Source organism: Lepisosteus platostomus, chromosome 4, assembly GCF_059453375.1.
Source record: "Lepisosteus platostomus isolate fLepPlt1 chromosome 4, fLepPlt1.hap1, whole genome shotgun sequence".
NCBI lineage: Eukaryota > Metazoa > Chordata > Actinopteri > Semionotiformes > Lepisosteidae > Lepisosteus > Lepisosteus platostomus.
Window position 1 is genome coordinate 66,855,950 of NC_142614.1, and position 12,683 is coordinate 66,868,632.

A 12,683-nucleotide genomic window follows, 5' to 3' on the forward strand; every position below is an offset into this window, starting at 1 on the left:
TGGGCTTTTAAGTATTTTTATCATGCATGTACAGAAATAGGAATATGTGCAAACAATTGCAGTCATTAGAAATTTAACTTCTGCAAACATAATAGAACTATTTATATCATGCATGCACAGAAACAGGAATATATGCAAATAATTGCAGTCATTAGTAGGTTTACTTCCTCAGCTTTAATATAACATAACATTTGGAGATTAATTTCAGACATCGTGGTTGTGTAATATACAATTGCAGAAGTGAATAGCCTATGGACTGCAGAGATTCTCCTGGCTTATCAACCTGCTAATATAAAAACAGCAGATAACAGGGCAGAAACTACACACTTTTCTAAATAACTAGCTAAAATGTTGAACTTGCAAGAAAGTAGGTTATCCCGACATTCCCTTGTTCCTCATTGGTTGAAGTTGTACTTCTCCAATCCCAGCGATTTCTTCGTTTCAAGCCAACCAGTATTCTCCAGTTAATGCTTAATACAATTACATTCAGTATTCAAGTTCAGTTGTTCTGTGTTTGTTGGGTTATAAAACAATGCCTGCTGATTTAGTTACAGCAAGCCTTCTACTTTAGAATATATATGAATATAATAACTTTAGAATTATTTATAGAATAAATGAAAATGTAACAATACATGATTTCAGCGCTTATCAATTATGCTCTGAAATGGGGGGCCTCTCTCCCCTCTCTGAAATGAAGCTTGGTGCTTAATTTTAGTGAGGAAAGTCACCAACATATGCTTTCTCATTAGATGGAGTTAGAGGAAAGACCAACATTCAGAAGAGCTGACAATGATCATTTTGCCTAAAAGATGCTTCCTTCATATGACAGAGTGTGGGCATGCGTGCAAGGCGGTAGGCCTCATTATTGTTTTTGTGAATAAGATTACCATAGCTACTTCCTAGCATAAAACAAACTTTCTATAGAACAATCTCTGCTGTATTTAGCTAAAATATTCATCATAAAGTGAGTTCTAGGGTGAATGTGTGATCAGTTAAGTCAGTCGTTGATTTATAACCAACAATGTAATTTTAATAAAGTAAAGACTGGGATCTATGTGTCATGCACAGAGAGATTATTTTTTAAACAGAAGGAGGTGGTACTATTTGCAGAACCCAGTTCTAAATAATACTTCACATACTGCACAAGCAATTTAATTTTGCTTCATATATTTCTGTTATAACACGTAAGATGAAAAAGCCAAGGAGCTCATCCAACACATATGGAAGACAGGGAGGTTAAATTGCGGCACTGTAGCTCAGGCGGCATGGCAAAGCTGCTGTAGATTCCCTTGCAAGATATCAGCAGTGGTGGTCCAGCCTAGGCCTGTTCAAAGGCAAGATTAGGTCAGGGCTCTTCATGTTTGCAATGTTTTCATGTGACTTTTATAACTATAGACTTTTGTACATTATGGCTTATTTACACTAGATGAGGCTGGAGGCTCGATATTTTCAGTGCTTTGATGGATGTCCAAGTTAATAGGAAAAGACTGGTTGGCTTTACAATATTATAATGTACTTAAAGTCTTTCATTTCTATTAAATTTGAAAACGAAATCTAATTCGGTTTTCTTTTATCTTTACACCAAAGAGTTGTACGTATTGGTGTGCCTTGATATACAAATATTAGATTAATTTCATTAACGTGTGTATAGTTGTATGATTCTTTTCATCAAAGAAAGAAGAGGCGAAATGTTTCTGTCAGAGGCAGAAAAGATCAAGATAAAAGGAGGATTTGATCAATCAGTGCACACTGGTGAGGACAATTTATTTTTCATAAATCCCAGGAAGCAGAAGTCAAAATTCCAAAACATTAAAGTTTTAAAAAATCAAACTGCAACTCTGCAAGCAGGATGTGACAAATTTTAAAAAAGGACCCATTTTAAGACTTATTTACTGATAGGTCAGACTGATAGGTCAGCTTAGACTGTGATTACAAGGATTTTTTTCTCCATTAAAAATTCCTAAATGTTCACATCTGCATAAATAATGGTTATTATTATTATTATTATTATTATTATTATTATTATTATTATTATTATTATTAAGGTTCACTTATTTAAGACCCCGAAGACTTTTGTAACTGTTCATAAGCCCTCAGTTTCGTGACTGGCAGGGAAATTTGGTGCATTCTACCTTTTAATACATGTATCTGCCACTAGAAATAACAAAGTGCACCTTTGTTAAAAGCAATTGTATCAATTGTAACAGGTGATTATTTTTTTCTGTCTTTTTTTCTGTCATCTACTGTCGTGCAGCATTTTTCTTACTGAGAGGAATTTTTTTTTCAGAATCAATTGCCTAAAATCTGCCACTATATCTAATTATTACATTTTCTAAAAGGGATTTAACAGCCTGCGCAACAGTAGCATGTATTCTGAGTTTCAAAATAAATCTACAGTATCACGATGCATGGATGTTGTTAGTAAAATGACATAAAAGCAGAAGGATAGAAAAAATAGAAATAAAAATAAACAGATTTTGCACAGTGATTAAAGGTTTTTTTCCTGTGATTCCTTGCAGGATTCCTTGCCTGTAATTTTGATGATTTTGCGTGAATGTTACATACTTGAACAAGGTTGACTTGTGAGCAAGCACTAAATCACCTCATTAGTGAGAGAGATAATTGGGCATAGACGATAAGGCGATGTAGTTTGTTAAATATCAAGCATGGCTAAAAGAGAGAGAGAAACTCAGAAAGGATCCGAAATGGCCTGCTTATCAATGGAATAACATCTTCTCCGTGCCTTTGGTGAATTGTTGGCTGGTCTAAGTTATCTCAACTGGACGTCAATGAATGTGGCACATTTTTACACGACAGCATGCTAATTGTTGTGGGCAAAGACCGATTTGATAAGTTGATACAACAGTGATGGTCTAGGAAGGTGTGTTTAGACATGACAAAATATGTAGCATTAATGTCAAACTGACTGCATGGGCTACATACAGTAGATGAAGTCTTAGGACCTCACTTGCTGCCCTGCTTGAAGGCTTATCCTGATCTGAACATATTCCAGCAGGACAAGGCATGTCCTCGTCCTCGTCCTTGTGTAACAGGGCTTTCCTGTACGATGAGAATGTGACACTTATGCTGTGGACATAACATGCTTGTCCAGGACTTAAGAATAAATGATGAAACATGAAACTGGGGAAAATACTATACATGGAAGTGCATTTAAAACAGGATAGGGGGCCATTTTTAGCTCAAAGAGTTGTGGGAGTATGGATCTAACTACAAAGCCATGTAATTTAACAAGATACCCTTGAATAAGTTACTAACTACCAAATGGGCTATTTGTTTGGGCATTATGTTCTTAAGAAAGCAGTTCAATAGGAATCGGGCAGAATCGCACAAAACAGCTTCTGTAACCTGGTGCTTAGCATGGGTTAAGGGCTGATCATACTGAAGTATTTATCAATTGCAAGTTTTAATACTGGATTTCCATGGAATTGAGTTTTGCTGCCTGATCTTACTGTTGGGTTTATCATCAGACTGCAAATACCCACACTTTGGGTTCCTTAGAGTGGTGCATGCTACTGAGGATTAGAGTGATGTCAAAGTAAAAGGAACACAAATATTTAAAAAGGAACACACTTTAGATTTTCTGTGGAGCACCTATGACCTATGTTTTGTGTGTTTGTCTCACAGGTTCAGCACAGTCAGCACTATGACTGATGGGGACTATGATTATCTCATCAAGCTCCTAGCTCTGGGAGACTCAGGAGTTGGAAAGACCACCTTCCTATATAGATACACCGACAATAAATTCAACCCCAGGTTCATTACCACAGTGGGAATCGACTTCAGGGAAAAGAGAGTGGTAGGTATATCTCCTTTTCATATTTCCTTTTATTGTTTTAAAGATATCCAAGCTATCCTGAATTCTGCATTTTATATTAACGAGGAGATTGTTCATTAGAAACTACGCCTCAACCATATTACCCTTCCTTTTTGTAAACTGTATACAATTACATTTTCCACAGGTCATAAACCTCTCGGAAGCACAGAAAAACCAAGGGAGCCAAGTAATCCGACACCTACTGTATAAATGCAGACCGTAGTGATGTACTGTACTAAAGCAAGGCCAAGGGCTAATGTAAATTTGAAAACCATCCTTAAAAGACACAGAAATCAGTTTCCATGATTCAGTATCAGGATACTCCTTGAATATTTTAAAGCCCACTCTACAACACTTTGAACATTCTCAAAACGATGTGATGTGAAATTTACATTTTAAAGATACAGATATGAGAAGCATAGTGGTGCAGTGATTAGCATAGGTGCCTTGCAGCACTGGGTTCAATTTCTAGGGTGCTATCTGTGTGGAGTTTATATATTCTCCCTGTGTTTGTGTGAGCTGCCTCTGGGTGCTCCAGTTTCCTCCCACAATCCAAAGACATACTGGTAGGTTGATTGGCTTCTGGGACAATTCACCTCGCTAAAGAGGTTAGAAAATGGATGGATAGATACAAAAAGAAATATTGGTACTAAATTGTGAATTTAAGAAAGGGTTTGGGGCATATGATAATGTTTTTAATTTCAACATTTGTAGGTAATAATACACTTGAATCAAAGTAATCTTTATGGCCAGGATTTTGCTGGTTATTAATTTGAGGATTTAATCACTTCCTCTTTCGAAAAAATATTACATGTTCATACCACATCAAGAGAAAGGTGCTGATAGTGAGCTATTTTTGGCATTTCCAGGAACATAATGTTGTATAATTTACAGTCTTGGCAATGTCCAATGAATATATCTTTACAATATTTGATTTTAAATCTAACCCTCCTTTCTTGTGGTCTAAATGACCTACTTTTTATTTCAATCCAAAAGCAACTGAGAGGGCATTGACAATTAGAGCACATTCTTCTGAAGGAAAAATAAAAAGCAAAACAAGACTTAAGTATATTCCTACTAAGTATGAAATGCATGCAGAAGCATTCCTCAACTACATTGCTTCTCATATCTAATCTGAATTCTAAAATTGCTTTGCTAAAGTAAGTCTTTCACATAAATAATCCAGTTTGTCTTTAGGTTTTCACTAAGAGTTTATATAACTGCTTTCAGAAGGTAGTGCATTATTCCTATGTAAATTTGTTTTATGCCTGTTTCATTTGTGTTTGCACGTTGTGCCATTCCGTTATTAAATTGTACTCAGTAATAGCAAAGCAAAGGCAGGATATATGTCACAAATGCTAATGCAGGAAATGCTTCTACAGAAAGCTTTAATATGGGGAAGATATTAGAAAGTAAGGATTAAAATAAGTCAAGGCAAATTACTACACACTCCTTATTTTTCTTTATTAGACTGTACAATTGATACATTCTTATCACAAATATCTGCTGTCCTTGCATTGATTGCATTGTTTATTGACTCACTCATTGACTGTACAAAAGTCCCTCTACTTGGATCCATAAAGCATGCCTTGCCTTGGAACAGTTCAGCAGTTGCCAAAGTGCAAATACTGTAGGTCCCTTTTTTTGGCTGTATTTTTCACTTCTGTTTTTTGTTTCATTTAAATAGATTAATAAGCTTGCTGTGGTTACATTTATCAACCATAATTTAATCATAGGAGGCAGTGAAACTGGTCTCTAAACAAAGGGGTGTATTTTATCTTGAAAGCAAAAAAGCCTTAATTCTGATTGAATTCTACTAAGATGAAATTTATAAATGGCATTTGCAGATAATTCCCCTCGTTTCCAAAAATACACAGTATACCAATTTATAAAGTGGGTATGCTGAAGATGTTCTAGCTCTGGAGTATTTGAAATGGGCTAAAATATTCTAGGATCAGCAAGATTATGATGTTTGTTGTCATTGTTTTAAAGGTGAGTTCTTAGATTTTCAAAGTGTGCTGTAACTACATGATTTATGTTCTACAACAGGATATACTGTAAACATATTTCTTTTGCACAAATACAGTGAGTTGATATTTAACATGGAAAATGAGAAAAAAGATGACTTATGTCTTTAGTTTTTCAGTGACAATCTCATATTTGTAAATGGTTTAAATTTTGAATTAATACCGATGGCTGTTAAAGCAATGAGATTTAAATACACATTGCCATTGTGTATCCTTTATTTCCTACTTGTTGTAAATGATCACTGTTCATCAAGATCCAGTTGTTTAGCAATTTCTCCTTTCTGCTTAAGCATTTTCTGTTTGTATTTTAAGATTGGTTTTTAAGTTTTCTTTAAATGCTTCAAGTGCTAAGTGTCATGTGAAAATGTATGTCCACATCTTTCAGAAGTAAAATCAACATTAACTCTTTAGTATATTGACAGTAGACAATAGATGAAGTTTAGAACAGAATTTTGGGATTAGATCTACTCACCTACATACAATGCTTATAAATTAAGTCTTCACATTCTTTCCAAAGTTACACATTCTGTTGCCTAACAGCTGAACATTAAATCAGAATTTATTCTGACTTTATTATGCAGTACATATCCTCTAATTGGGGGAAAAAAGCTCAAATATTGTGAAAAGTAATTATAAATAAAAGCCAAGTTGTTAGAAGGACCTGCAGTTGAACTCTTTCTACAACATCAGATTACCTTTAGTCTTTCCTCAGATGCCATCAAGCCACCCTTATGAATTTTATCTCGTATCATGGTGGAATGCTGCTTCTTATGAGAATTGATAGCAAGGTCTAGTCTGATCATGTTTGTCATAGGGCACAATTGTTTAAAGTTATCAGTTGACATCTTTTACCATCTAACTCCTCCATCTTCTTCTTATTAAATTCAAGCAGGTTCTGTATTACTGCTCTGTGCTTATTTAAAGAATTTTTAGTAATGGCAATTACATTAAAAAAACAAAATAATATTAAAAGTGAACTGTTACAGACCATTATGTAAAATATGTTGTCATAGCTAAGAGATTGATTTTTAGATTTTTGCTGTAAGTACAGTACCTATATGTAGAATCCTGAAGCTATTGAATAATGCTCCTCTGACAATTATGTCAAGCTGAGAATGCAGCTGTCCCGCAAAGAATAGATTTCACTGTATGATCAGGGGTGAATTCACCAAAGCAAGATATTTTTAAAAATAAAAGCATTTCCAGAGTGGAGTCATCTTCATTTTGTTAACTTTTTCAAAATGTCAGCATGTGTCAAAGAAGGTTTCACAACCATAACATTTTTATTACTTTTTTTTACTTTTTATAGTGGAATTAACCTTTAATTGTTCATTTGCAGCTCCTGTGGTGACACATCTCCCCACTCAAAATTAATTTGCATAAGGCTAAACTTGGCCTACGTATAACCTTGATCTGAGTTTATATTTCTCTAGGTCTGTTGAATGCAGTCAATATTGTGACTGGGTCATTGTCATACCTGAAATGGAAATGCAGAGTAACAGTCTGTATAGCTGTTGCTGTGCTTTACCCCCTAGTGAGGATGTGTGTTAATACTGTAAGTTAATACAGGTTTTAGCTCCCTTTTCTTAATGTTTTAGGAACAGATTAGTGATCCTTTACATTTTATACTTAATGCTTTTATTTCACATACTGTATGACAACTGTCAAAGCGTAATGTACAGTTTAATAGTTTTCTTATAATATGCAGAACCACGGTATAGTGTTAAATAGTGTTAGTATGCTTTCCACATGGCTTCTTTCAGAAGCTAATATAGTGTATTTCATCTTATAGTACAGGAAGCCAGGGGCCATACAGGTTCCTACAGGTTTAATGTATTCAATGTTTTTTTGGATAAAATCTTTACCTAAGTTTGCTCATTGCATTCGATTTATTCTTAAAAAGAATACACCGTTGGTAAAATATGATTTTCAACCTAAATTAAAGGGGGTGCCATAAAGTTTTTGATCCTTAATTGAGATTGTAACTACGAAATAATTCATATGAAGGTCCTCATGCATGTATTCATACTTTACTCCTGAAGTATTCTTATCTTCAGATTACAGTAAGAAGGGTACAAAGTGTCGTGTGTATGTGGACTAGTGCTGCGAGCTCTTGGCTCTGGTAACTGGACGGTAATTTGTTCACATACCAGGAGGAAACTGCTTTTGTACCCTCAGGCAAGGTATTTTTCTTTTTTATTCAGTAAGGTGCCCAGGAGTGTAAATGGGTACAAATATAATCAATCAAAGTTTATTTAGTTTATTTATCAAATACACAACAGTACAGCTTGCAGCAGTAATTGCTGGCAATGAAGTGTCTTTTCTGCGAGCTCACCAGGGGAAAATAAAAATAAAAATCAGAAAATTAAAAGTTACAGAATAAAGTTGCATAATAATAGTGCAATAAAAATTGAATTAAAAAAACTCAATATATATAGAACTACTACATATCCAGGGTGTATGGAATACATTATGTCCAAATAGTGCAATATACAGTGGAAAACTGTATGTAGCCTGACCATTAGAGTGGTTGCTGAAGGTGACTGCAGCATGGCTGTTTAGCAGTCTTATTGCCTGGAGGTAGAAGCTGTTCCATTATCTGTTGGTCTTTAACTGAATGCTTCGATACCGTTTACTGGACAGTAGGAGAGAGAACAGTTTGACTTGGATGAATGGGGTTCTTGAGAATAGACGTGGCCTTCTTAAGACATCTAGCTGAGTAGATATCCTGAATGTTTGGTAGCTCACAGCCAGTAATGAGCTGCGCTGACTTCACCACCCTTTGCAGTACTTTGCAATCCCGGGCGGAGTAGCTCCCATATGAGGCAGTGATGCAGCCAATCAGGATGCTCTCAATAGTGCACCTGTAGAAGCTGGCCTGGATATGTGATGGCATGCCGAACGTCTTTAGCCTGCAGAGATAGAATAGGCGCTGCTGTGCTGTTTTGACCACGACGTTGGTCACTTTGGTTATAAGTGTAACCCAATAAATAATAGAAATAATATTTTAATTTCCTCACTCCTTCCTTATGAGACTTTAATAAGAATGGTAAGAAAGACCGCAACTGGGTATTTATGAAATCTCAGATCAGATTTATTCTGATAATGTTGTCATTATATTGCCAGTATATCACCAATATTGATTTTATACTGTTGTTAAGCTATCAGGCTGCTCATGCAGCGTGTGTATTGCCACCCCTTCTAATCGGGACTTTCTAGCAAATGTTGGTATAAGAACTGTTAGTTTTTCCAGTTTTTGAATACAGGTGTCGGCTTTTCACAGGTGTACAGTACTTCAGGACCAAATGGCACGACTGGGAAAACCTTTAAAGTTCACCTTCAGCTCTGGGACACAGCGGGACAAGAAAGGTATGCATCTCAATGGATCTTTGTATTTTGATTAAATACAAGTGACAGTCTAACGGGTTAATTTAGTATGCTTGTCAGACATGAGATGCAGAAATAGTAAAATAGATCAAGATTCAGCTGTTTAGGAAAGGTTTAACTCAAACTCGACTTCAATGTTAATCTGCATCATGTTAATAACAGGTTGTAAAGACGACAAGATTTTTGGTTCATTTGTGTCTGTCCATTGTATGCTTGCCTCTGTGACCTTTGAACCTGCTTGTTCAAAGTGCACTGTGGAAGTGCTAAGATGACCTGTCTAATACTGGGTGAGCACATGGTTAGTGTTAAACATGGGTAGAATGTGGCAGTGTGAGGGGGCACTGGTGCCTTATGAGTTATAAACCCATAATTTCTCTTTAGTCTCCCACTAAACAAACCTGTTTATCAATGACAAATCAAATCATCTTGTTGAAACTTTTACCTTTCACAAACAAACAGAGCAATGTCAACTGTTCCAAGTCATGTTTATCTTTCCTTACAGTTCCATAAATATGCCTCAGCTTCTGCCTGTAATGGGCCCCAAGAGCTGGAGATGCATTGTACCTATATTTGATTTTTTGTTGTCTTTAGTTTTACAAATCTATATTTAATTTCATCACAGATTTCCATCTGAAAATAGTACTTGCGCTATTTATACACTATGAGACACTCTGTAACACTTTTTCTTGCAAAAATGCAGTCAAATCCTGTCAGCTTTAACATCTTGAGACTGACAGCATTTAGGACAGAGTCTGATTTCTAAACAAATCACAAATGGATGTTTTTCTGTACAGTTATTAATTGCTGTAGATACAGACCTACTGTGATATAGAACATATATATCTACTTCTAGAACTGTGAAGGTATCAGTATTTTTAGATATATTATAGTTATAGTAGTAGTATAAAGTAGGTATGTGATGCAGTCTGCAAATGTTTCCAATGAAACCTCTGTGCCCCTCATCCCTTTACAAAGTATCCAGCCTTCAATCCATGGGTAAGGTTTGTTTATACTTGTAGTGATCTTTAAGCCTGATGACAACCAGGTAGTCAAAACATGAATATTCCATGAGCATAAAAATAAAATGTTCAACATGATTATATATATCTCTGTCTTCTGTATATTTTGATTTAGTTCTCCGTCTATAACTAATCCATGCTTCTTTCAGTGTTCAAAAAGTAAACCTTTCATAACAGGAGTCAGTTATTCCCAAACATGATCTTCCAATTCTAAAACCTTCACTGAGGCAACCGGGATCTGGTTTTGGAAAACTTAAGGCTGTTCTGACTCAGGGACTGTGAAAATAGCAACTGCTTTTGCTGTTTTTTCAGATTCAGGAGCCTCACCACAGCCTTTTTCAGAGATGCCATGGGGTTTTTATTAATGTTTGATCTCACCAGCCAGCAGAGCTTCTTGAATGTCAGGAACTGGATGAGTAAGTTCTTCATGTGTTACAGTTGTACTAGTTACATCAAGTACTTTGATTCATACTGGTGAATTTCAAAAGGCTTGCATTCCCTGGTGGGTTGTGGACAAATTATTGGAAATCATAATGTCCAACACAGTAAAATAGATGTAATAAAAAGATGACTTTTCTGAAGGTGCACAAGTATTGTTTCATTGTATTTGAATTTGTCTCAAGTCATTATGTTTATCTCATGTCAGCAAGGAAAATCTCTTAATAACAACTAAACTATAAAAAAATATTATTACATTTTCCTCAGTGGCTGCAGCCATTACTACAACCCTACCAGCTTCAGCCCTGATCATTAAAGAATTTAGAAGTTTTGTCTTTGAAATCAATTGCAGGAAAGGGGAACATTTGAAAAATCTGCAAATCCCATGGTACAAAAATACATTTTAATGAGTTTGTTTCTTATTCAACAGCATGAAATATTTAAAATGAGACATTAGAAAACACATATTGAAATAGAGTAACATCTAAGAAAGTAGCAGCTCACCTACAGTATCTGAAACTCCAGGCCTTTGGTGTAAACACGTTTTACGTTCCTGCACATTGAAATATGGAATTTTGCCAAAACAAAAGAATGCAGTGGTACCAATTCCCAAAATATGGTTGTGCTATAAAGAGAAATTCTTTTAATTCTATATTTATGTATTACTTTTTCCCCCACCGTTTACTGATGGTGAACTACTGTACAAGTTTGACATCTTTGAATCCATCACAACTCCTTGTCTTGCGCCTCATAATGATGCAGTTTATTTCATTTTTAAAAGTACTTTAATTCCAAGTCACATTTTATATGTAGTCAACTTCTGTATAAATAAAAGCTACCATTTCTACTATATGTCAGACTTTGTTCAGATTTCTTATTCAATATACCAGTGGATCTCAGACCTTGTATTGGTCACCACTGAGTGATGCAAAAACATAATCTACTAGCCTTGAAAAGGGGAAATACATTAAGACATTGAATGGAAACATTATTTAATAGCACTCACTACTCAAATATTGGGTTGGCTGTTGTGAAAATTTGAATCAAGCAAGCAAACAAAAAAAAAAAAATTCAGCACAACACTGTGCAACCATGCTCCTGTCAGCTCAGTGTTCGGTAATCCTCACATAGCCAATGGATTACTGATTGACCACCTCTCATTTCTAACTCTTCTGATTTTCTTGGAGAGGAGATCCTATTAGTAATGGTAATTGTTCCCCTTGTGTTGCCATGCCATGTTTTTTGGAAGGGTTTTTCCATGCAATCTTGTAATTGAGAGTAATAATGAAATTCATGACTTTACATAGCTTTTTAAAAACATTTTAAATACATTATGCCAGACCTATGGTAGTGTTGTAACAGGATCGTTTAAAATACGTGGATCCAGGTTAACACGAGTACCAATACACAGCTTAAAAACAAGACACCTCAGTGCCTTTATTTTCACAGTGCAGGGAACTCAAAACACTGTAACTTCATGAACCAAAATAAAAGCCTCTTTTGAGCTCCTGACCACACTTTTTCTTGAAGTCAGCTGAACAGCTGCACTACTTACTGATCTCCAAGTAAGAACTGTACTGTAAACTGTAAATAGTTCAGGTTTTTCTTTTTTGTTTGTGGTAGGTTACATATTATATTTGTGAATCACATGAATTGCACAATCTGCACTAATTCATTTTGCAATCGAATCAGTCACTTAAAAGGAACACTTTAATGGTGTATTTCATTTGTTGTTGTTTTTTCAGGCCAGCTCCAGGCCAATGCATATTGTGAAAACCCAGATATAGTATTAGTTGGTAACAAATCTGACTTATCTGATCAGAGAGAGGTGCAGGAGAAGCAAGCAAAAGAGCTCGCTGAAAAATATGGGTAAGTACGATTAAATGCAAAGTAAATGTATCACAACATTAAATCAGCTGTCTGTACATTTTGTTAGACCTTGAAGATTGTAATCTTTAGACACATTTTCAACTTCTT

At 35.4% G+C, this 12,683-nt stretch overlaps 1 protein-coding gene across 3 annotated transcripts in view; it reads left to right on the forward strand.

Moving 5' to 3' along the window:
* Nucleotides 1-12,683, forward strand: part of rab27b (RAB27B, member RAS oncogene family) — a 63,531-nt gene that overhangs the window by 45,266 nt on the left and 5,582 nt on the right. For all 3 annotated transcript variants that reach the window (XM_088630350.1, XM_088630351.1, XM_088630349.1), the window contains exons 2-5: nt 3,646-3,817; nt 9,146-9,231; nt 10,581-10,684; nt 12,452-12,575. In XM_088630350.1, coding sequence (XP_088486476.1) covers nt 3,665-3,817; nt 9,146-9,231; nt 10,581-10,684; nt 12,452-12,575 — 467 coding nt within the window. In that variant the 5' untranslated portion in view covers nt 3,646-3,664. The remainder of the gene's footprint in view (nt 1-3,645; nt 3,818-9,145; nt 9,232-10,580; nt 10,685-12,451; nt 12,576-12,683) is intronic.